Genomic DNA, 25000 nt, shown 5'->3' with positions numbered 1-25000 from the left:
TTCTCCTCGCCTTCGTTGGATCCAGGGGGTAGGGCGGAGGCTGAGGAATAAAAACTTGTGGCATGATATAGATGTCTTCTGGCGGGGCAGATGGAGGGGGTTTTGGAGTCTTCTTCCTCTTTTTCTTTTCTTTCTTTTCTGCCTTGCTAATGGACTTTTGAATCTTTTCCATAGCAAGACAAGCGAGGGGAACTCGGGACTTCTTTGCTGGTGTCTCGGGCAAGGCCTCAATACATGGATTGAGCCTCGCTGTGGTATTGTCCCGAGACAGAGGCTGGAAGTCCCCGACGTGGGGTAATACTTCATATTTCTTCCCCGAGCCCTTCATTGGTGGTTGTTTTACTTCCTTTGGGATCGACAATTCCTGTGTCACCGGGATGTCAGGAATAACTTTATACATGTTATCATGTATAAAGACCAGCTCCTCGTTTTTCTTTTGGAAGTTTCTGAACCTATAAAAATAATAACCTTGTAAAGATCAAGTAAAAGCAAGATAAGAACCATTTCTTGTAAAATTGTACAGTAGGGTATGTTGGAAACAGCAAAAGATCCAATCAGAAAATAATTGAAAATCAGGCAGAGGTTTGGGGATTAGCTTGAAGCCTGCAGTGATCCAGTAAAACGGCCTGTGGACAGGAGAGAAACTTTAGCATACTAGTACATGTATATCATTTTTGGTTTAATTTAATTTATTCGCTCAAACGATGTTAAACGGTACAGGAAGTACAGGAAATATAATACATGATCATGCAAGAAAAATCGTCAGAGGTTCATGTATGGAACAATACAACTTTCTTAGATACCAGAGGGGAACATAATATACAATGTATGTCTGTAAGTAAACATAATAGTAATACCTTTAAGAGGTAGCAGAAGAACAATTACGAAGAACAACAGAAAATATGAGGGGCGAAAACACCATAGAAATTTCTTAATATTTTCATATCAGTTGACAATAGATTAGAAAACTTCAGAATATTTGGTCTTTCATAAAAAAAAAAATTGTCTATCTATTTTTTCCTTGATTGTGAAAAAGTTGGACACTGTAAAATAAAATGGAATCCATCTCCCATTTCTCCTTTATTACAAAATGTACATAGTATTTCTGTCTCTATGGGTAAACGGTGATTTGAAGTGCGAAATTTCATAAATAATTTTCTTAATTTTACAGGCAAAGTAAGTACATATTTCTCTAAACCAAAACAATGTTTAAAAAGTTTATAAACCTAGCCCTTACTGGCCTTAAAAGAGTCATCAACATCAGAAGACAACTTCTGAATAAATCGATCTTTCAAAATCAGATTAACTGTTGTAGATAACCATTTAACATTTACGCAATAACCTTGCTCATTCCAAATATTTGATAGTCCACACACGTTAAATTTTTTTTTGAACACAGTCAATCCAAGGGATGTGGGGTGTGTGTAGGAAGTCCAACTTTATCATATTGGGTACAAAAATATCTATAAACAATATTAACAATTTTATTTTCTGAGTATAACAATTTCCCCCAGTATGTAGATATCTAATCATTCTTGTATAAGCCTTGATATACATCGGAAATCGCCGAGATTCTCGATATATCATATAATTAGGAGTTGAGCTTTTCAAATCAAAAATAGTTTTCAGAAATTTTAAATGTACACGTTAAATTATATCTAGATTTTCAGAACTCCAAATTTCACATCCATAAAGTAAAACAGGTACAACCACTTTATCAAATAGATCAAGATGACATTCTACAGATAAATTAGATTGTCTAATTTTTCGTATCACACCACACATAGTTTTTTGCGCTTGTTCACAAAAGTGCTTTTTAGCTTTACAAAATGTTCCGTTCCTTGAATCCCTAAATATGTAAATTCCTTTACATTTTCTATACTATTATTGTTATAATATGATGTGTGAGTGTATTTCAATAATTATCATTATATTTTTACTTTAGTTATGTTGTTTGACTAAGGTTTTTCCCGATGATTAAGAAAACGCGGCTATTGTGATAAGCGCATAGAAAGTGCGCGATCAAGACACCTGGTATACAGTGATGTTTTACAAAATCAAACTTTCGAATACCGGTCTGGCCCGTTGCATTTAGTGCCGTCTAGACCAGCCCCTGGAACTGACAGGTAAAAATGACTGCCAAGGGATAAAGATACTGGGTTGAGTGTCTTCGAGGGCGAAGTCAATTTAAGGACGGAGGAATGTTTCGGTCAGCGGCATTTATAAATCAGTCAACTTTCACCTTTTACGCTATATATTTCATTGAAAAATATCTTTTGTTTGAACAATCATTATGAACTCATTTTTGCTCAGTTTTATGAAATATGAATAACGTTTACAAAATATCTTAACTTAATTCAAATTTTATTCATGACTTTTAAAACTTTTACCAACAATTGCAGAAATGTAATTAATGAAACTTTAACATAAACTTTTAGCATTCCGTTTCCTTACAATACATGTATAATCCATTGTAAGAGTGGAAGGAAAACCTTGAGTGAAGTGTTCTTACAGTCATATAATATGTGTACGGCTGTTGAAGGAAAACAAGAGGCCCATGGGTTACATCACCAACTTGAATCATCTTGGCCCAGTCAATGTTCAGCAGTTCTGATTTTGAAAAGAATTGTTATCAATAGTTATTCCCATAATTTTTTTTACTCTATATTGTGGCCCCAACCTAGCCCCAAAGGATCACGACATAACTGATAAAAATTCACATAAGGCAGAGCTGCATCAACACCAATATGATAATGAAATGGTCTTGTTGGTCTGGTTAAGACAAAGGTACATGATCATACACCATGGTATGAAATGAAAGATATCGTCATCTATACACAAAATCTATCTTAAAAATTCAGGAGATACTGATTAGGTCAGGGTTGTTTTAAAAGTAGGTCAAACTCCAAGGCAAAAATAGATAAATGAATCAAAACACCATTGTGTCACAAGGTAATTTAATCTACATGTATAAAACATATGAAAATCTTACCTAAAATAGTTTCAGATACAGATTGTATATAAAAGAAGTTATACATGTATTTTCTTAAGAGTAGGTCAAACTTTGAGTTCAAGATCGCAAAGTAAACAACTATGACATGAAGTTAAAGGTATTGCCTTATGAATTATATATATCATATATATATATGTATTTAAGATATCAAAGATCTACTTTAAATAGTTCAGGAGATATTGAATAGGTCAATTTTTTAAAATAAAAATAGGTCAAACTTCAAAGGTCACAAGATCACACAAAGGTATTGTTGTAAAGAATACATATACAAATATGAAAACCCTAGCTTATATAGTTTAAGAGATATTAGTTTAAAATTCTATATATCAGCATATGTAAAACCTTGATCCCCTATTGATATATTGATTTCCTATTGTGGCCCTACCCTACCCCCAGGGACCATGATTTGAACAAACTTTAATATATATACTCTATGTCAGGAAGCTTTCATGTAAATTTCCACTTTACAGGCCCAGTTGTTCTTGAACATTTTAAAAGATTTCCCCTATATATTTGTATATAAAACTAGTTTGTTTGGGCGTTAACATGGTGACCCGATTTTTATGGGGAGCAGTGACCTTGTTAATGTGGCGAGGTAACGCCCCATACCAGGATGTTTTATTGAATGATCTCAATTTTCTAGTCGTATGTACAAGTACCAGTATTTTGGTAAAATACAAATGACGAACTTTTGTACATAATTATGTTACCAATTTAGTGCATAATGTAGCATTAGTCAACTCCTTGTTATTGTCTGGAGTGTTTGCCTGGTTGGATGTTTTTTTCATTGCATATTGTGTATTTTTCATATACCAGAGAGTTGTTTTTTATTCAGGTTGATTTGTTTTTATTTATACTTAATAAATGACCTATTTTATCTTTTAAACGGAATTGGTTTTAATTGTGAGTGGCAGACAAACATAAAAATTTTCCATGTGTGGTCCAAACCTATCCCTTGGGGCCATAATTTCAACAAACTTGAAACTTGAATCTGAAACGTCAGAAAGTTTTCATAAATTTCAACTTTTCTGACCTTGTGGTTCTTGAAAAGATTTTTAAGGTATTCCATGTATAATGAAAGGATTGTGAACAATTTTGAAGGATTCAGATCAACATAAAAGTTTATTGTTAAATAATGATGAAAGTGAAGCAGATGAAATTCACACGAGTGGTAAATGATTAGAAGCTGACCTTTTCGCACTTAAGACTTTTTGGAAGAGTTGTCTGCCCTTTGTAAACATAAGAAAAATCTAATTTTCTAAAAATGTGTGTGGTCAATGATTAATTTTATTTCATAAATTCATAAAAAGAAAGTATATATGTAACTTTCTACCAAGAGATAGTATGAAAATATAATTTGTTTTTAAAATATTGTAATAAAACATGCTTTTTCCATATACTTCAATGTTAAATTCTAGGTGAAATATATCAAGCAGAAAACAAAATTTTGAAAATTCCTATGGTGGATTATTTTTATTTGATGAACCCTTCAAAATGATGTCATGATTACAAATATTCCACCATCCATTTATTATATATGAAATATGGTCATTATACATTGAATACCTTAAATGAAAGGGATTGGTCCTTCATTAGAACAAAACTGAATTTCCTTCACCCAAGGATGATGTATATCAAGATTGGTTAAAATTGGCTCAGTGGTTCTGGAGAGGAAGAGTTTCCTGTATATCAGCATGTAAGACTTCGAACTCTATTGTGGCCACAACCCTTCCCCCGGAGATCATGATCTGAACAAACTTGAATCTACTCTATGTCAGGAAGATTTCATTTAAAGGTTTTTAAAAGGAATTTTCATACAAGAATAAGGGGTAAAACTTCCTAATCAAAACAAAAACAAAATTAATCTGCACTTCCCAACAGGTATATACATAAGATACAAAAGCGGAATTACCATCATAGAGGATCATACATGTACTAGTGGCCATCAACTTGGATATTCAGTATTTCAATGTAACCATAAGAAAGTGGTCTGTTATATATGGTACAAAAATTCATGCTGAATAATGCAGATAACCACTAATTACATTGATTCAATACAATTGTAAAATTAGGATTTTTGTGAAAATATAAGGGTTTTATAAGGGTCTCTGACAAAAAATAAAAGCCCGCCTGAAACCTGTCTAAGTAAATATCCACTTTTCTGGTCCAGTAGTTCTCGAGAAGATTTTTAAAAGATTGTCCCTGTATATTCACATGTAAAATTTTGATCCATATTGTGGCCCTACCCTACCCCTGGGGCCATGTCAGATTTTAGCAAACTCGAATCTGTACTATGTCAAGAAGCTTTCATGTAAATTTCAACTTCTCTGATCCAATGGTTCTTTCGAAGATATTTAAATGACAAGGACATGGCCCTTCATTAAAAGATACTTAAATTCCCGTCACCCAAGGTTGCTTTTTGCCAAGTTTGGTTAAAATTGGTCTAGCGGTTCTGGACACGAAAAGTTTACAGAGAGACAGATAGACAACAGGTGATCAGAAAAGTTCACCTTTGCTTTCAGCTCAGGTGAGCTAAAAAAGACACTGAGTCTCAGAGATCATAAAGTGCAGATATTAGTACTGTTAATGGTGTAAACATTACTAAAAATCGAATCTTGATAAGTTTATGAAAATGATTTAGAAAAGTGGTTAACGTTGTTTACAATTACAGAATGTAATAGCCAAATAAATAAAAGTTGACTCATTTATGGCACGGTGCTGTACACGTACATATGTTTGGACTTTTCACTTGTCCGGACTCAACTCCTCGTATCACCCCCAGACCACTTGAATGTCTTACTAGTTGTGTAAAATCCATAGAAATAGTGTTCAATGCACAAAACACTGCACACCCTTGAATGATATAGTAATAACTGAATTAAATTGAACCCGAAACAAAAGCAATACAAAATGACAAATTGAATGTTTATTACTTTTTTATATTTTGATAGGCTTGAATTATTTCTAGAGATTATACAACTCGAAGAGTGAAGACTAATATCAACAATAGTTTCAATTCCCAATCAATTAAGTACGTGTTACATTAATTTTGGAAATATTCTTTAAAATACATTCATGTCCATTCCGCAGTTTTAAACGAAAACATTACTTCCGATGAAACGCATATTTTCAGTTTGAAAACCGTATCAGAACAGACAACGCTCTTCTTGCGCGGCCAGTAATGATAGTGAACAAAAGTACCAAACAAAATAAATAAATGAATAAATAATAATAAAAAAAAACAAAAAAAAAAAAAACAAAGAAAAAAAAAAAAAACCAAACAAACACCGGTTACGCCTATGTAGAGTGTTTTATCACATAGCAAAAACACACCACGAGTTGTAGAACTTTATTTTAGGAAGCATACCGTGACACACTATTTCTATATGTATGTATTGTAATGCTTAGTCTAACAACCTGTGTAATTTAATTTTCTAAAAAATTCTAACATCAAAATTATTGCCATATGCACATTCAAACACATTTAAATAAAAAGGCCCCAACTTGAAATCTGTGGGAGGAGTTTATAGACGTACGAATCATGTATTTTCCTTACAACATTAAATTTCAAATAAAGAGGCAAAACTCCTGTAAAAAAAAAAAGTAGAAATGGTTTTAAACCGCAACAAGATCTAGAGTGACCCACATTTAGGAAGCTATCTTGCAAGTGTCTTAGTGTCAGCTTAATATATTACAGAGAAACGAAAATAAAAACAGAAAGCGGACGGATAGACCATCGCTGTACCATCATACGTTTCATATAAAAAGGGCGTATCAAAGGGATGTGGGGTGTGAGAAGAAAGTCTCCAATTAATACTACGACAAAGACATGAACACGACGAGTGGCAGCAAACCAAGATATGAACACAACGAGTGGTAGCAAACCGAGATATGAACACGACCAGTGACAGCAAACCGAGATATGAACACGACCAGTGACAGCAAACCGAGATATGAACACGGTGAGTGGCAGCAAAAGATCCGGGGAGTGCTTTTAAAAAACCCACTGTCGAATCAAAACGTTTTCTTACTTTTTAGTACGATGGCTATAACTCGTCTGAACTCCTCTTCATTTACTTCTAGTCACATTTGTTATAATATCTGTATCTGTAGACTGTAATTAGGTGTTATTTGTGGCAGGAACAACTACACTATAAAACGGACTAACAAACATAACAAGTGGGTGGGTGGGGTGTAGTTTTACATGAACAACTTTTCTGCGCACGATTGACGTGGCCTTGCTAAATTTTTTTTTAAAGCTAACTCCCAGATACTTCATCCAACCCAATTTTTAAAAAAATTCCGAGGACCCCTATCATTTCAGTAATTAAAATATTAATCATCATAAATATATGTTCGACGGGTTTTCTTTCTAAAGTTTGCAAGTCTACTAGGAGAAAAAGCGATCTGTCTCGTACAGAAAGACCCTAGCCTGTTTGTTATAATGTGTGAACCGCATATCGCCATCATCTATACATTTACATTCACATAAAATGTTGAACCGGAGATATACCAAGTATGTAAGGTGTCCGAGCAGCGTAGTGGTTACCTGTGACGCATTCAAGTTTTCGGAATCATCAGCAGTTGTCTGTGAGAGGGTAATGTGGTCATCCATTCGGACACGTGGGTGTACTCCGGTTTCCTCCCACATCAAACCCCTCGCGCCAATATCCAGGCCGACAAGAAGTATTTATAAAGGTCGTAGAATGTGCTTGTTAATCATATATTTTTTAAAAACCTAGTATATATTGTACGGCTCAGTATTACTACTAATGTAAATTATGTAAGTACTAATTCACACGTATAGAATGCGCGCGTAATGATTACGCGTTGAAAGTGTCAGATGGCGTAAATTTTTCACCGAATATTAAATATTTTATTTTGAACAAATGACACATTTACTCATTACAAAAATTATTATAGAATTTTGAATCCTTTGACTTTGTGTCGTTGCTTTACACGTAATAAACGTAAGGAGATGCAAGACTGCAAGATGGCGGAAGTGGACGGTACAAGGAACACTACCATTGGTTGCATTGGTTGCATAGTCAGTTCTGGTGCTGCGTCAAACTTGATACATGTACGTTGAACAGCTCATTTACCGAGATATGTAGCCGTCAAATTCCAAAAGAAGGCCACAGTGACCTACTTTTTGGTCGACACACTCCAAAGACTCAAGATGCATCAACTGACTAAGTTTGATAATTGAAGTCAAATAAAATCTAAAATATTCAGACATAAACGTCAAATTCCAAAAGTAGGTCACAGTGCCCTACTTTTTGGTCGACACACTCTGAAGACTTAAGACCCATTAACTGACAAAGTTTGATGATTGTAAGTCAAATAGTATCTGAAATATTTAAATATAGCCGTCAAAACCCCAAAATAGGTCACGGTGACCTACTTTTTAGTCAACACACTCTGAAGACTCAACATGCATCAACTGACAAAGTTTGATGATCCTAGCTTTCATAGTGTCCAAAATATGCATCTAAAATTGAAAATGTGAAATTTCAATGTCTGCAAAATTCAAAAATTAGGTCATTGTGACCTACTTTTTAAAATAAATATGTTTTGAGGCATCTAAACGCATCAACTTACAAGGTTTGATGATTCTAAACCTCTCGGTATCTGAAATAACAACCTAAAATGTATTTATAAATGATTAGCCATAAAATTCAGAAAGAAGGTCATGGTGACATACTTTTTACATGACGCAGTTCAAGGTCCCACGATCCAACAACTGACAACTTTTGATGATCATAGGCTCAAAAGTGTCTAAGATATGCATCAAAATCCATTTGATAATAATTACCTGAGAAATTCAAAAAGTAGGACAAAATTTGATGATCCTAGTCCTTATACTAAGCAAAATATCAAAGTTTTAACAAAACAAAATTTAATGTCAGCTTTGAAGTGACATTGAGACCACACTCTTTGCCCCAGGATGATGCCTTGAACAATTTTTTATCTACAATCTATACCCTCATCCTTATGCATAAGTTTGGTGATAATTTGCCCAGTGGTTCTTGAGAAGATTTTTAGCAACCATTACTCTTGTTTACATTTTCCTAATTATCTCCCCTTGTTAAAGGGTCACAACCCTAGTTTTATTACAAATGAAAGCCCTTGGGCCAAGGATACCCTGTAACAAATTTGACAAAATTTGGCCAAGGGGTTCTTGAGATATAGCCCCCTTTCCAAAAAGTTGACGCACACCTCACGCCAGACATATGGCCATATGATTAGCTCTTTGAGCCTTCGGTTCAGATGAGCTAAAAAGTAGGCCCCATGTCGCGGCATGTGTTGTAACAATCAAGAACCGTCACTTCTTCGGCCCTGATTGAAAATCTATGTCTGACACTTCAATGTACCTATATGTAATAGTAATAAGCTGGTGACGTTCCGACATGAATAAGACTTAAAGTCCAAAAACAAAAAAAAAGGAGAAAGAAAAGGGATAAGAAAACAAGGAAAAATTAAAAAGATTAAAAGAAAACAAAAGGTTCGCAGCCTGACAAATAAGGAAACATTCGTCGTCATTGAGTTGTAGACCGAAGTTATTTAAATAAGAGTGACCTTGATTGTGAATATCGTACATGTATGTAGCACGGCAAGAACATGCACACAGAAAGATATTATCACCAGTGCGAGACCGACATTACCCATGTGAGACAGCCATGTGGGATTTTTTTACGGTTACGGCGTCAGTAAGATAGTAAACTGTAAAGGTCAATTTAAAGAATTAAAATGAGTCCAACTGATTGATTGATTATGGTTTTACGCCGTTTTGGCAATATTTCAGCCATTTTACGGCAGTCAGTTTTATACATTAATTTACTGATACCGTATTTAAAACAATCATAATTATCTAATTACATCTCCCGAACTTTTGCTTCCTGGACAAAAATTCAATCTGTTCTATAACCTGGCTCCTAGTGTAACGTTTCACGCAAATGTAATCATTTCAAATTTGATCTAGATGAAAGGTGAAAACAACGAACAGTGATCAATCTCATAACTCCTATAAGAAATACAAAATAGAGAGTTAGGCAAACACGGACCCCTGGATATACCAGAAGTATTTATCGTTCATTTGTCTTTTTTTCTTTTTCTTTCGTGGTGATATTAGAAAGGAATAAGATGATTTGGGGTGAGAATTTTTCTTCTTAACCAAAATGAGCTTTACTATCTCTTTAAGACGTCATGCATTTTCTATGATTCACGTGACATGAAGAAGTGAAATACTTTGTACTGGATTCTTCAGTTTTCAATTTGATATATCTAAGCTATATATTTCTTTCTGAGGGGTAGTCTTATCATAATTTTTTTAGTTTACACATTGTCATGTTTATTCCATTTTCGCGTATGCTCTTTCTAACTGTCTTTAAGTTTAAAACTATTTTTTTGCAGTTAAGTTCAAATGATGGTTTTGATGATTTTAGATATCCTGAAAGCTCCTGAATATTACACTTAAGTAGTAAACTGTAGATAAAGTGTGAGGAGAAAATAATCCTTCGTTATTTACTACTGTGGAATAGAGGAATTCCACTTCGGGGACAAGATTCGATGCCTAAGACCCGGCATGTAGCCTCGTCCTAGAAAGCGAATCTTGTCTCCGCGGTGGAATTTCCCAATCCAACACTCGTATACTGATGAAGGATTCTATTCATCTTGGGGAGATCCCGAGATTTGTTTACATATGAACTTGCACCAACAGAAGCAAAACTGCCACAGAATTAGTATCCCGCTAGATGACAATTGAAATCATCGTCCACTTTTATGAAACAATGCTGTTCAAAGTTCACTTTATTCAAAGAAACCACTAATTGGTATACCGACTATATAGTTCAACATGTCTAGTTCTACAAAACATTACAATTGTACAAATCAGAGGCAAAGTAGTCAATTTTGACATTATTGTTCAGACTCAATATGTTACGGATATGTAATGAACGGAATATCAAAAAATATACCAACATCCCTTTATGCGTATTATATGTTACCAATCCTATTCAATATGAAGTCTATGTCAACAACTTGGAAATTAATCATTTTCCCAGGCTCAATGTTAATATGTTGTGTACATATATGTGTAATGTTCTAAGTGTAGGGAGCAATACATACAATTTTATGGTTCTACGTGGAATTAAGTATGCAATTATATAGATCTACAGTTATAATATTACTGATCATACAAAGGAAATTTAAAATCATGAATATTGGTATGAACTACCGGAAATATAGAGATCTATATTTGCAATCTGAACAGACACTGTATATTTACAATCTGAACAGAGACTGTAACAAGTTTTTCAGTACAAATTGGGAATGTGAGTGATTTCTGACATAGTTTTGGAATGTCAATGACTTTCGACATAGTTTTGGAAGGTGAATGAATTTTGACAGAGTTTTGGAACGTGAATGATTTTTGACATAGTTTTAACGAAATTTGGATGAATCAGGAAATGCAGGAATCTTCGCAATTTTCAAAATCAAATGCTTATATATATACTGATCACAGGCACCTGAAGTGTGGATAGCTCGTATATACTGATCACAGGCACCTGAAGTGTGAATAGCTCGTATATACTGATCACAGGCACCTGAAGTGTGAATAGCTCGTATATACTGATCACAGGCACCTGAAGTGTGAATAGCTCGTATATACTGATCACAGGCACCTGAAGTGTGGATAGCTTGTATAAATCTTATGTACATACCCCCCCCCCCCTCCTTTCTAGAAAGAAATTATTTTTATAAAGAACCAATAATTTATCCAAAAAATGTTATTTCCCCACCAATCATCCTCATAAGTCGTTCTGAATAGTCAGTTTCAACCTTCTGTAAGCTTTAGAGATGATCACTTGTGAGATACATGTACTAATATATTGGCAATGGTTCTGCATAAAAATAATTTCTTTCTAGAAGGGGGTAGGGGTATGTACATAAGATATATTAATACAGGCTATCCACATTTCAGGTGCCTATGATACTGATATGATTTTTTATATTCAACCTCAGGATGTGTGATACACACATAGAATGTTCATTAAAATGTTATCTATATATATAATTTGTATTACACGTGCTTTTATATATACAGCATAATTTTGTCTTTATAAATACATGTATACATGTCCTGGTTTTGTTAAACACTTGATGAAATAAAAGATGGGTTGTTATGCCCAGATATCTATCATTTGCGTATGCTAATTTGGAGTTCCGTATAAATGTAAACTTACTGTACATTCAAAACATGCAACTTGTCCATAATCATAAATTTTACATGTGACGGCCATTTTCCCCCTTCTCCCCGTCTCTTCTCTCTACATATTCTCTTCCTGTACTCCATATCTTACCTCGTTACTACCCCCCCCCCCCCCCTCCTCTTCCCTTGTACGTAACTTCCCACTATCAATCAAGTCTTTATAATTATCTAAAAGGAAATACAAAAGAGTATACATACATGAACATGATGTTTGGAAGTCGTCTTCTAAATCTGTACTTGTAGATCTATAAAGGAAAATTGGTAGAGCGCAATGTCGTGAATGCGACTAGCAGTCTATGATTGTGACGTTACTGATTGTGACGTCATGTAAAGGTCACGTGGGAGTGGTATTCAGTTCCTTCGTATGCTAGTGCTGCTAAATTTCTTGTTATTTTATACTTAGATAGTCTTTTTCTACGGATTCCATAGAGAGTATTCAAGGTTTTCTTGATCCATCTAAAACCCAACATTGTAAAATTCCGGGGACTATTCTTATTCAATTGTGACGTCACGTTTGTTTACGATAGCGAAGGAGCTATTTCACGTATCTGCTTCCAAATAACGAAGATGCAAACTAATCTAATGATCTAGAGGTAGAAATACACAGCAGTTAAAAAATATGTAACAAAAGTATGTATTCACTGAGTGAACATCCAAAAATATGCCTACTTTCGATGTTTGCGCGGAAGCGCTCGGTCCACTTTACAATAGCAAATTTATGAGGTACGAACGATAACTCTGAATTTTGGACATCCCCGATATTATTTTAAAAGCATGATGAGATTATATTTTTTTTAAAACTCTTACAAGTCTTTCATCCTATCAAATTTTAATTTGGGACATTGGTGGTAAAATTAGCATGGCCAAAATGGAGAAATTTAAAAAAGGAAGATCTCCGCTTTGTTAAAATCTTAAAACAATTTTATGACTGACTCGATCTCCAACTAGTGCTATCCTGGAGCAAACAAAAACGAAACTTCTGCATGTATAAACAGCTGAATACTAACTCTAGCTCCTGAAACCTTTAGGATTTTGAACAATGAATGTTCTTAATATCTTCATAATTCTCTGTCCTGCAACTCATTTTCTTACAATTCCCGAAAACACTATCAAGCCAACATCCTCCTAGTCAATACAACTAAGTTTGACTTGAAAATTTGTTGCAATATGAGTTCACCCGCATATGGAACCGTCTCTCCAGTGACACACGGAAGGCGGACTCCTCGAGACAGCTCCAGATGTAAGACACACGGAAGGCGGACTCCTAGAGACAGCTCCAGATGTGAGACACACGGAAGGCGGACTCCTAGAGACAGCTCCAGATGTAAGACACACGGAAGGCGGATTCCTAGAGACAGCTCCAGATGTAAGACACACCGAAGGCGGATATTCCTAGAGACAGCTCCAGATGTAAGACACACGGAAGGCGGATATTCCTAGAGACAGCTCCAGATGTAAGACACACAGAAGGCGGACTCCTAGAGACAGCTCCAGATGTGAGACACACGGAAGGCGGACTCCTAGAGACAGCTCCAGATGTAAGACACACGGAAGGCGGACTCCTAGAGACAGCTCCAGATGTAAGAGGAATCACTGTGCAGGGGATCAGTGTGCTCTGAGTTATTTTTCTTTAATTATTTTAGCCCTATTTAAAATTCATCTTTATATTACTTTTAATTCCCTCCTTCACCCCTTTTTCTCTATGTTTCTTTTAGTACTTAAACTTGTGTTTATGTCCCCTTTGCGTTTTCTTATTTTTTTTTTTTTTTTAATATTGCTAGAATGGGATTGTCCTGGTCGCTATTCTCCTTTATCTTCAAGTATTTTCGATTACTTACAAAGTCTGACATTATTGAATTTTTATATTGCTGAACTTTTCTTGCTGCTTTACAGATATGCTTAATTTTGTGTGACTCTTTTAAACCATGTATGTGTGTGACTGTGTGCATGTTAAAAGTTCTATATATTGCTTTTGTTAGCTTAGTCTTATTTTGTATTTGTTGTTTTATATATGTGTGTGTATACTTTCATTCTGCCCCTGCTCCTCAGAGCTATGTTGAACTTCTGTATGTGTTCGATCCCACGAAGCGACTATCCGTATATCGAGCGAAGTGAGAGGTTTGATTTTAATCAGACTGGTGTTCGACACTAAATAACTGTCAGAGCAGAATAACAACTGCTTTGTTTGTCTTACTTTTACCTTACTACATTATAAATAACACACTATGTACTATACTACCAATTCTCCGTTTTGTTCGTGTGGAAAATGCGAACATTGCCTTTGCAGACCGATAGTTCAGCATTTTTGCTGCTATTTTATTTAAGAAAAATGAAATTAGTTTTGGACAATTATTTTCCTCCCACAAAATTCGTTGACAATATGCCTTTAAGTAGTTATTATGTACCTAACGTTTTCCCAATTTAATTACTTGTACAGTGTGTACTAGACATCCAGATTTTTATGATATAACATATACATGTACATTAGATATTGTAATACCCGAAGCGAGGGAATGTCCGTCGGATGGGACGTTCATTGGTGTCCCGTGTCAAGGATCACAACCCCCTTGGCACACAAAAGATCGTTCCCCCGATTTTCTAAAAAGAGTAGACTCACTGGGGGCCGTCAGGGAAACTCAAACACTCACAACCAAACATATTTCAACTAATTAACCGCCGTAAAATGCATGGCTGAAATAGTGCCAAAACGGCGTAAAACCATAATTAATTAATCAATCAAAGACTAGTTAGTTGTCAGAACTTGTTACCAATCCTTTTGATTCGCTGAATAATAAAATATGCTTAAAACAACAAGAAGTCCATGTGCCAGTCACCTTCCTCTGTTCTTCATCAGCAGATTTATATCCTCGATCTTTAATTCCACGACAAATTTTTACCCCATATTATGACCTCAGCCTAGCCCCATGATTTAATCGAACTTGAAGTCACACATAATGGAGATGATTCAATATCAGTATGACTAACATTGCCTCGCTATTATGGAGAAGATTTTCCCTCTATAATCATCTTTTATATAAATTTAATTCCCGATTTAACCCCACCCTAACCCTAAGATCCGTGAAAAAAATTACTGTTCACACTACAGAAACGCTTGCCTATTGTCACAGGTTAACATGGCCTTGCTACTCTTAAAACAGTTTTTTATCTAAATTTCCTTTGTACATTCTCATGTAATTTAGCTTTGAATTCCAACTGGATTCGAACCATTGTCACATATGAATCTGCTCTATATTATGTATATTTTAACGTCCAACTTTGATTCTATATTGATGTCCTGTCCTACACCCCCCCCCCCCACTCCGCCATTCCATCTGCTTGAAATTCTTTTTTTACTCTCTGATTTATTTTTCTTCATTCTCTCAGACATTCCGGCGTTTTAACCACGGTACAGTATTAAACAGTTTTTACGTCCTCTAGGTGACAGCTAATGCCCCCCTCAATCCTCATAAAAACGTTGATTTGATTCTAAAAAAGAGGAAGCCTTGGCACTTCGGATTAAAGAACCTAGTAAAGTTTATTTTCCTTATCAGAAGAAAGGAATTCATCATAATGTGTATCAATATTAGTCGAGCGAATCGATCGATTCAGTAAGAAATTTAAACAAAAATGCGTTCAAAGTGTCTAAAATTGTTGGTCCCCTTACCGACCCATGAATTTAACAATAACAATTACAACAACCAAAAAAACCATGAAGCCATGAACTGCCTGCATAATGCTTAAGAAAAATATGAATCGTTGGAGTTCATGCACTCATGCATTTTCAAAACTGGAATTTATTTCTTTAATATATATAAGACTTAAATATATTTACATTTTACTTTCACTTTTATTGGAATAGATGTACTATATTTACAATGCAAGATTCATACGCACATTGTTGAAATGTTCACATCAGCATTGCATTGGCAATTTGCATCCATGAGGAAATAGCTATCATTACAATCGGTAAAGATATCCAAGACAAAAACATTGGAAATGTATAAATATTTGCCCATGTTTATGCACTTATATGAAAGGCAAGTACAGCACAGTGTTCTTGATGTCTCCTATTAAAAAGTCTAAAAATCGGTGGTCGTATAAAGAATTCAAGAAAGTAAATACATGTACATGTACCTCATGGTTAATTAATGCTCGGCTCGAGAATTCCCTTTATATAATCTCAATGGCTGAATCATATTCTTCCTCTCTTCATGACTGATGCAGCATTATATCATTCCATAAATACCGCTAAGTAGGTACTATATATAGGTCGCGGAGCATAATGTATCTTCATAGTTGCAGATGGCATATAATGGTGGATTTCAATGAAAATTAAGCATAAAAATCATAATACACAGAGCATATCTAAGGGGTGACATCAAAAGATCGATGTCGGATAAAAATCTAAATTTAAATAGTTAGGGGGAGGAGATGGGTGGCTGGGTAAAAACTACCGTTTACAAATTTCTATCTTCCAACATCGATTACACTTATAAATGTGAAAAAAGACATATGACTGTTAATTAAAAACCACATAATAATATTACAATTTAATAGTTTTAATGTACACTTTCATTTGAGAATAAACAGTAGAAAAGAGTTTTATTTAAATACTCGTATGTTTTATTTTTTAATCGATTAGTTTCAACATTCAGCATATTTAGTTTTAAAGGGTGGTGGTGGTGAAAAAATACTGACATGTATATATGAATTATTTTTTTGGTCATTTGAACATTTTTATCTCGCCCCTAAGAGAGCACGATTTGAGTAAGAGAACGGGGGTGGGGGGTGGGGGGTTACCGATATAAAGTCGTTTGGGCCCAATCTTGAGATGTTATATATATATATAATATCTATATACATTTTCCTGAATATGATGTAATGTGTTTACATGTTATACTTATTTCGGTAGATTCTTCTCTGTCATAATGAATTGATAAATTATCACACCCGTGATATGTTGTGTGTTTGTTTGCTTGTTTTTTGTTTGTTTGGTGGGTGTTTTTTTTTTTTTTTTTTTTTTTTTTTTTTGTTAACTGTTTTTATTATTATTATTATCATTGCATTATTGCATAGAGCTCTGATAGCAGTTCAAAAGAATTTTAAAAGATCTGCAAACAAATATGAAGATTGTTTGTTGTTCATAGTACGAAGTTTGGCGATTTACACAAATCGATTACCGACATGCAAAAAGTAAGTGAGGGTCATCGATTTTTAAAATTGGCGCCTTACATCTTCAACAGGTAACAACAGGAATGCAGGATTATGGGATATGTACGCACATGTCAAGGCCGCCATTGCGAATCGCAGAAACTTCGCGGGAAAAGTTTACAAAGTCATGAAAAACAAGAATTTAAAGGTAATATTGTTTGAAACAATGTGTTTTTCAGGAATTTAATGTCATTTCAAGTGATCTCCAACCACTTATATGCCAAATCAGCAATGGCCGATGTCTAGGTTTTACAAGGTGCGACACATTTTCTGATCGTGACCCACATGGCCGAAACTGGAAATGCAAGAATGTTCGATGGAGACGGATAAAGTCGAGGTTGTCGTTTCCATCAATATTTAATTTTAGGTAATGTTGATGTATCTATGTATTGATGGCTTATTTACGTGATGAATTGCCGAAGTATTCTAAAGAGTCGACCAATATTTCATTGTCGGCCAGAATTTAGGTGAGTGGCTTTGTTCTTCTATCGGCTTGACGAGTCCTCACGCCCTGGTAATGGTAACAAATGGACCAAGATTGTGGGTTTATTTAGCTCATTTGAAAAACATGATCTTTAACATAAGATATATATCTTCCATGGTCATCATGGTATTATAGGTCTGAGAGAAAAAAAAAGGGGGGGTGGGTGGGTGGGTAGGGGTGGCTAGAATGTGTTTTGTCATGGCTACTAGTATTCCTTTTAAGCTTTCAGTTTCAGAGTTATGCAATTTATGTTTGTAGATCTGTGAGATTCGAACAAGTTTATTTAGAGGCAGCCAACTACAAGTACTTTAACCGAGAGAGAAGTAAGATATTTTTTTTTTTGCTTGCAATCAAGACTGATGAATTCTTTCTTAAATTTTCCGAGTGGACTGCATATTTTCACCTTTGATCAGTAGTCTAGATCCTGGACTCCTGAACCCAATTGCACGAAGACAAGTTTTAACTTATGAACTTTACAAAATAATGAAAGAAAATTCACTGGTCACATGGGCCATCAACTTAAATTTTTACTGGTCAATTGACAACTTTTACTGTCCTGTTGGACCAGTGAATATGAAAATGACTGACCTAATTTTCATGAATAGGCCAACATGCAGTATCTTGTTCATTCAAATTAGCACCAACAGCGGGTTTCAAAAACATAGTCTTGCTATTCTTGCTCATGTTTTTCCCTTCTTAGCTTAGAAAATAGTCTGCATCATCTTCACCTTTCTTGTCACTTTGTGAAAGTTTAATGTGGCCAAATTACGAAAGAATCGCAAAAGTAGATAGCTCATTCTAAGGCCAAAATAAAAAAAAATTGTTTCTGGTCACCTTATACGATTTTGATAAAGGGTCGGTAGGTTGGCTTTTTTTTTTAGTTCTTTTTAATACTTTGAATTATACTCTAGGAGTTTTGAAATATAACTCTTTGTCTGAAAGTTAAATTGATTATATACCAACACCAAGTGCTTACGATTTGATACGTCAAATGTGTCAATGTACGTATGATTTTGCACTGACACTCTAATCATGCTTATCAATTCACCAAAATACCAAGAAATACACACACCGGCGATGAGAAAGTACTGCCAATTAATCTAAAGAGTGTGTTCGGTAAACTATATGAAAAATGAACACTTTGTATTTGTTTTTAAATACTGTATTTTGCTGAATGGCAATCGAACCATAATCTGGACATTGGAATATACTGTTTGCTCCATATCTTGAGAACCCTTTGCTTGACAGACATCAAACTTGGTACACTGGTACATCTTCAGGAGAAGATGACTACTAATTATTTTAAGGTCACATGGTCAAAAGTCAAGGGTCAAATTGGACATAGGAATATACTGTCCGTTCAATATCTTGAGAACCCTTTGCTTGACAGACATCAAACTTGGTACACTGGTACATCTTCAGGAGTTGATGACCCCTATTGAGTTTTAGGTCACATGGTCAATCCACTCTTGACATAGGAAGATATTGTCTGCTCAATATTTTGAATTGATGATACTACTCTCAATTAAATGATGTGTGTGTGTATATCCCTTTTCAATTTTGCACCATGGGGGGCATATGTGTTTTACAAACATCTCTTGTTTCTGTTTATATTAGTAGAGTTGCAATAACACTAGTGATGAAACGATTGTCGCCGATGATCGATTGTCGGTCGTTCAGAGACCTACGATGCTACTAATCAATTACAAAATAAAAGTCGCCGACATTGTTGACCAAACAAAATCCGGAAATCACTTCAACTTTGTTCAAATTTTATTTTCTGTATGTCAAACCCGATCAAAAATAAGCAAACAAAATGGCGGGAGATATGAAGGACGGTGACAACAATGACATTCAACAATCAAATAAAGGAGCCTATCACTGTTATCTTTGATACATTGAGATTATAGATAAATTCCATCACTTGATATATTGGAATCCTGATTTATTTACCTGTGAACAAATGAAACAAAAAAGAATTCAAATGTTGTTTCCATACATTTAATGATTCTGTTACATCTAATATAAGGGGAAAACACTTAAATGCCAATTACGATTATAATCGATTATTAATCGATTACTTGTGTCCGATTATTGCCGATAATCAATTATGGTTTTTGGTCCGATTGCCCATCACTATCTGTTATAGTTATTCATGGGAAAAAATCCATACCTTTCCTTAATAATTTCAAATCTATAGCTTCCAGATTATGTATACCCCCATCAAAAACTGAAGTGTGGCACCATAAAGCTGAGCTATTTAAAATCACTTGGGATTAAAAAAATTTATGTAATTTCATGAAAAGACACAGATAATGATTCCTTATCACCTTGGTCAAATGTTTGTCAAAAATAAAGGAAATCTATCGCATTATGGACTTGATAAATAATTTAATGAGAACAGAGTTATTGTCCTTGGATTCAATATTTTGAAACATATCATTGACTATTCAAATATAACTAAGACTTTTGAAATATTTTATGGCTAACAAGATTTTTTACAATAACTATTGAAAAAGATTCCAACAAAATTTATGTTCCTATCATTAAATCATGGACTTTGCAAAATCCTATGACGTCACAGAAGTGTGGAAGTACGTTAAGTGGGTTTGTTTTCAATATACATAACAGAATCATTAAACATATAGAATTCTTCTTTGTTCCTTATGTTCACAGGTAAATAAATCAAAATTTCAATACATCAATTAATGGAATTTATTTTTAATCACAATGTCTGAAAGTTATCAGAGTTAGACTCTTTTATCTGACTGTTGAATGTTGGCTTTATTACCATTAATTCTCCCACAATTTTGCTTGTTTTTTGATCAGGTTTGACATACAGAAAAGAAGATGTGAACGAAATTGAAATGATTTCCGCACTTTTTTTTGGTCAACTATGTCGGCGACTTTTAATTTGTAATCGATTATTAGCATCATAGAGGTCTGAACGACCGACAATTGATCATCTGCGACAATCGTTTCATCACTATGCTCATTGGTGTCTAAATCCGCACCTCCCCTTTTGGGCCTGAAATTTAAGCAGTATACATGAGAGTCTATAATTTTTACAGGACAAACAGTCTGGTGAAAATACAAATATAGACCAAGCAAGTTTTTACCAGGCCAAGCTTTATCCAATAAAATTAAATATTAGGGATTTTTTTAGGGTCTGTAGGGGGCCGAAATAAGGCCACATTCCCAATACTAAAAAGCTGATATTTTTTCCCAATTTTTGCTTTGAAATTCCCAAACAATGAAAAAAAATCAAGCAAGGTAGCCAAGTTCATAAATCTTCATCACAGGCCCATAGATTACAATTTTTGCTTCAAAATTGTTAAGTAAACATAAGTTTTTGGCCTCTGTTCATTTGAATGAGGTCCAAATTGAAAATTAGAAGGAATCCATGCAATCCTTACTGCACCCTGGATTGGTTTTCACCCTACATTGTATGAAACATTTTCCCGATGTCAAGCTAATGTCGCTATTTTTCCCATTTGGAAAGGCCCAGGCCTTTGAAATCAAGACCTTAAAAGAAACCTGATGGAATATCAAGCAACTGTAACAAATTCTAAATAATTATCAAATAAGATTAAAACTATAATGTAGTGTATAATTTGAGTTATTGCACGGAAGGAAAAGGATGATCCGGTGACTTTTGCATAAAATGATTTGGGGAAGCAAGACAGTGAATTTTAGGTGCCCATTCAAAATTTTACTGGCAATTGGCGATTGGACGAGTGCTAAGTTTAAACCCTGATTTACTATTTTCGTGTCCACATACAGAATTAATTTTAAAATTATTCAAGTCGGACATGAACTTACACATTGCAATGTTTTCCTTTTTACCAAATTTATTCATCATTGTATTCAAGCCAGGGCTGATTTTCCTGCCAAACATGCTGACATTTCAGGGCTCGAAATTAACATATGCCCGTCAGCAGGGTTCGAAATTACCTCATGTTCGTAAGTCCGAGACTAGCAAAAAACATGTCGGACTAGTAAATTCTCAATAGCACTAGTCCGTACAGACTAGTGAAAATCCGGAAATCAATCTTAAATTGGTTAAGATTTTAGCAAGATTTGTCTGAATCTCTTAGATGTTTGAACTTATGGTCGATTACCTGCATGGTTAAGTGTTTGCATGACTGACATCCTGATCTTCCAAACACATTGAGTGCGTTTGAGACCGCCGATCTTCGAATGAGCACAAATTCCTGCCGATTCCGAACGCCGAGTATGCAACACAAGAACGGGTTCAAGGTGCAAGAACAGGGCTCGAAATTAACATATGCCCGTCAGTCTGTGACTGGTTAAAAGTCTGGCGGACTGACTGACATTTGTTTTAGTCAGTCCGTTGGGACTGGTTAATTTTCTAAAGCATCATTTTGGAAAATATACTTATAAAATTTTATACACGCATTTGGCATGCTTTGATCTGTAGATATCAGACAAATCTGCAAGCAATTTTTAGTGTGGGCACCTAAATTTGCTGTCTCGCTCGCCCACATGGCGAGTGATTTCTGTGAACAGGAATCTGACATAACTGCATCAGGTTTGATGGTCAGTATATCTTTAGCGATCAGACGCTTTTCCGAGAGTTGTTTACAAGCTTAATTTAAAGCGTTTTGGCAGTCTTCACGAAAAACTTTGTAAAGCACAGGCCCTTCGGGCCTCCCAGTATAATAACTGTGCAAGCCCGAACAATATTTTACAGGCCCAAAATGTTTTTTTCTAATTTGACCACGTCATTTGCTGATTCTACACTATAGATACATGCCTGTTCTACTGTAGGAAAATACAGGTCAAGATAACATAGTTAGAGAACAACTGACATTAAAAGGATTGTCTTATTTTATTTTTCAACATATTAATCTCGCAGATACATCAACAGCTCATGTTCAACTTTGTTTTTTATACACCGCGTACAAAACATTTTGTTTTCTCCAGAATCAAATGTTAAGCCAAGGCCTACCCTCGGTCCAATGGGGCATGAATTTTCGCTCTTTTCTCCTTGTACGACAGGTTTTTTGGGTTTTTTTTTTTTAACGGATGGTTGTGATTATGAAATACGCTTGGGTGGTTTTGAATTTCCCGGACGAGCCCCCTCCTTATACTTCAGGAAAGACACCATGGTTGATCATTTTTCTATGCGAAATTTGACTACTAAGTCCATTCTCTCACCAGAGGGCGCGCTACGCAAGCTTCACTTTCACCTCTGTTATCGTCTGATAAATAGTTCGGCTAACCACATGATCTCGCACGGACAAAATAGCGTCTTTGACTCCAACAGAAAGACACGTTTCTGTTCTTTGTGTAATGTCAGATTTTCATCATTATAATCTCGCTAGTTTTTCTAATGTACTTTTATGTAGAGTCCATAGTTACGAAGTGAAAGTGAAATTAATACATTTGACAAGACAAAATAGTTCCATAAATATGGAGGTTACACTAACGTAATACAGCGTTTCGATACCTACCAATGTGTTTTTAACTCATAAATTTATGTTTTATTTATGAAAATGATGCAGATTTATTTTATTTTCAAAGACGCTCTGTTTTACAAAATTCTTGTAAATCAGACGATATCAGAGGTGTTGTGGAGCGTAGCATAACGCCCTCTGGTGAGAGATTGTACTAAGTCATGACATTTAGTCTGAGTCAATCTCACGCTTTATTTGTAATATATACAGAACATATAAGAAAACATTTACAGGCCCGCCGGACTCCTGGGTTTAATATTTTAAGAAACCCGATCCCGATTTTACTGGCCTCGGGCATCGGGCCACTGGTTAACGTCGAAGACTGTTTTGGAGACCTTTTAAAACGAAAGTTAACCATGTACAATTTTTACCCAAGTCGATCAGCAAGATCACTGCATGATGTCAAAATAGCTGAAATTTTTTGAGCTTGCTGGGAAAAAGACCATGATTGCAGTCTTCCTGATGAATGTGGCTTAGGGATTTGAAGAAATAGAAAGCTACTTCTGTCAGTTCACAGAAAGCAGCTTTGTTGTCGAAACAAATTGAAGAAATGAATGTTTTTGTGGTAGAGTATATTTACGCATATTATATGCAATAAAAAATTACGGAAACTTATATTCACATGCATTCAAATGTTATAATGAATTAAAACAAACACAAAATATATGATCCATTCACATGTCTCATGGATTTCTTGCATAACATTTCATCAGATGTGGGCTAGCATGCTTTGTTGTGGGCTCCCTAAAATTACATTTCAGGAGCTCACATGGCTCTTAAGAAATTTTAGTTGAGTTTCAACCCTGTTCTTTGTTTCCTCATACTTCATAGCGCCAAATCTCTCTTCCTCTGTAAGAATGGATAGCTTCATCAATTTCCTACCAGTAACAGAGATGCCAACCACCCCGATTTGGGTGGAGTTTCTCCGACTTAGGACCTTAAAACTCCGATCTTTAAAAAAAAATCCTGATTTTTTTCGTTCTTGGTCCGGTTTTTATTAAAATGTTAGAATTTTGATTTGTATTGTTGAGACGCATAATGCGTCCAAAGTCAGGAATTGTGGTCATAGGTTTGTCTTTGTGTTAAATGTTATGTTACATGTATATTTTTGTAATATTTAGGTGAGAGAAGTATAATTTTACAGATACATGTTTTATTTATTTGGGAGAATTTAGAGCTTTTCACGAGTGAAATTCCACCTTGTTGAAAGCCTTGTGGAGACCTCTAGATTTTTAAATTCCCTCTTTTTCTCATGGATGGAGTGCAGTCTCTTTGACACTTACCCCATATCTTTTCATATCTGTAATGTATATTTTTGCATGTTGAAGAGGGATTTTTACATGATAAAAAGCCTTCTAGAAGAAGAACATTAAATCAGTCATGATGTTCAACTGTTACAGTCAAAACATTTGATGTCACAATGCAAAGCACAGCGTGGATTGTAAAGATCTAAGCTTTTCTCGCACATGGATGGGACCATTTCCAGCATGGACTCCCTTGAAAACATTGGATTGAAATCTCAATTTCAAAGTTGATATTCA

At 35.0% G+C, this 25000-nt stretch overlaps 1 protein-coding gene and 1 long non-coding RNA gene across 2 annotated transcripts in view; both read right to left on the bottom strand.

Moving 5' to 3' along the window:
* The window catches only part of LOC130049451 (uncharacterized), a 19669-nt gene extending 7098 nt beyond the window's left edge, over nt 1-12571 (bottom strand). Inside the window, exons 1-2 of the mRNA XM_056147115.1 lie at nt 12483-12571; nt 1-452 (exon numbers count right to left, since the gene is read on the bottom strand). The exon at nt 1-452 is cut by the window's left edge and continues 131 nt beyond it. Of these exons, the coding sequence (XP_056003090.1) occupies nt 1-452; nt 12483-12490 (460 nt within the window). The 5' untranslated portion in view covers nt 12491-12571. The remainder of the gene's footprint in view (nt 453-12482) is intronic.
* Nucleotides 12572-24014: 11443 nt separating this feature from the next.
* LOC125661628 (uncharacterized) overlaps nt 24015-25000 on the bottom strand; it is a 1381-nt gene continuing 395 nt past the window's right edge. The window contains exon 2 of the long non-coding RNA XR_007365016.2: nt 24015-24308. This is a non-coding gene — a long non-coding RNA (uncharacterized LOC125661628). The remainder of the gene's footprint in view (nt 24309-25000) is intronic.

This window comes from Ostrea edulis, chromosome 8, assembly GCF_947568905.1.
Source record: "Ostrea edulis chromosome 8, xbOstEdul1.1, whole genome shotgun sequence".
Taxonomy (NCBI): Eukaryota; Metazoa; Mollusca; class Bivalvia; order Ostreida; family Ostreidae; genus Ostrea; species Ostrea edulis.
Note: the sequence above shows the minus strand (reverse complement) of the source record. Positions and strands in the feature narration are given on the sequence as shown.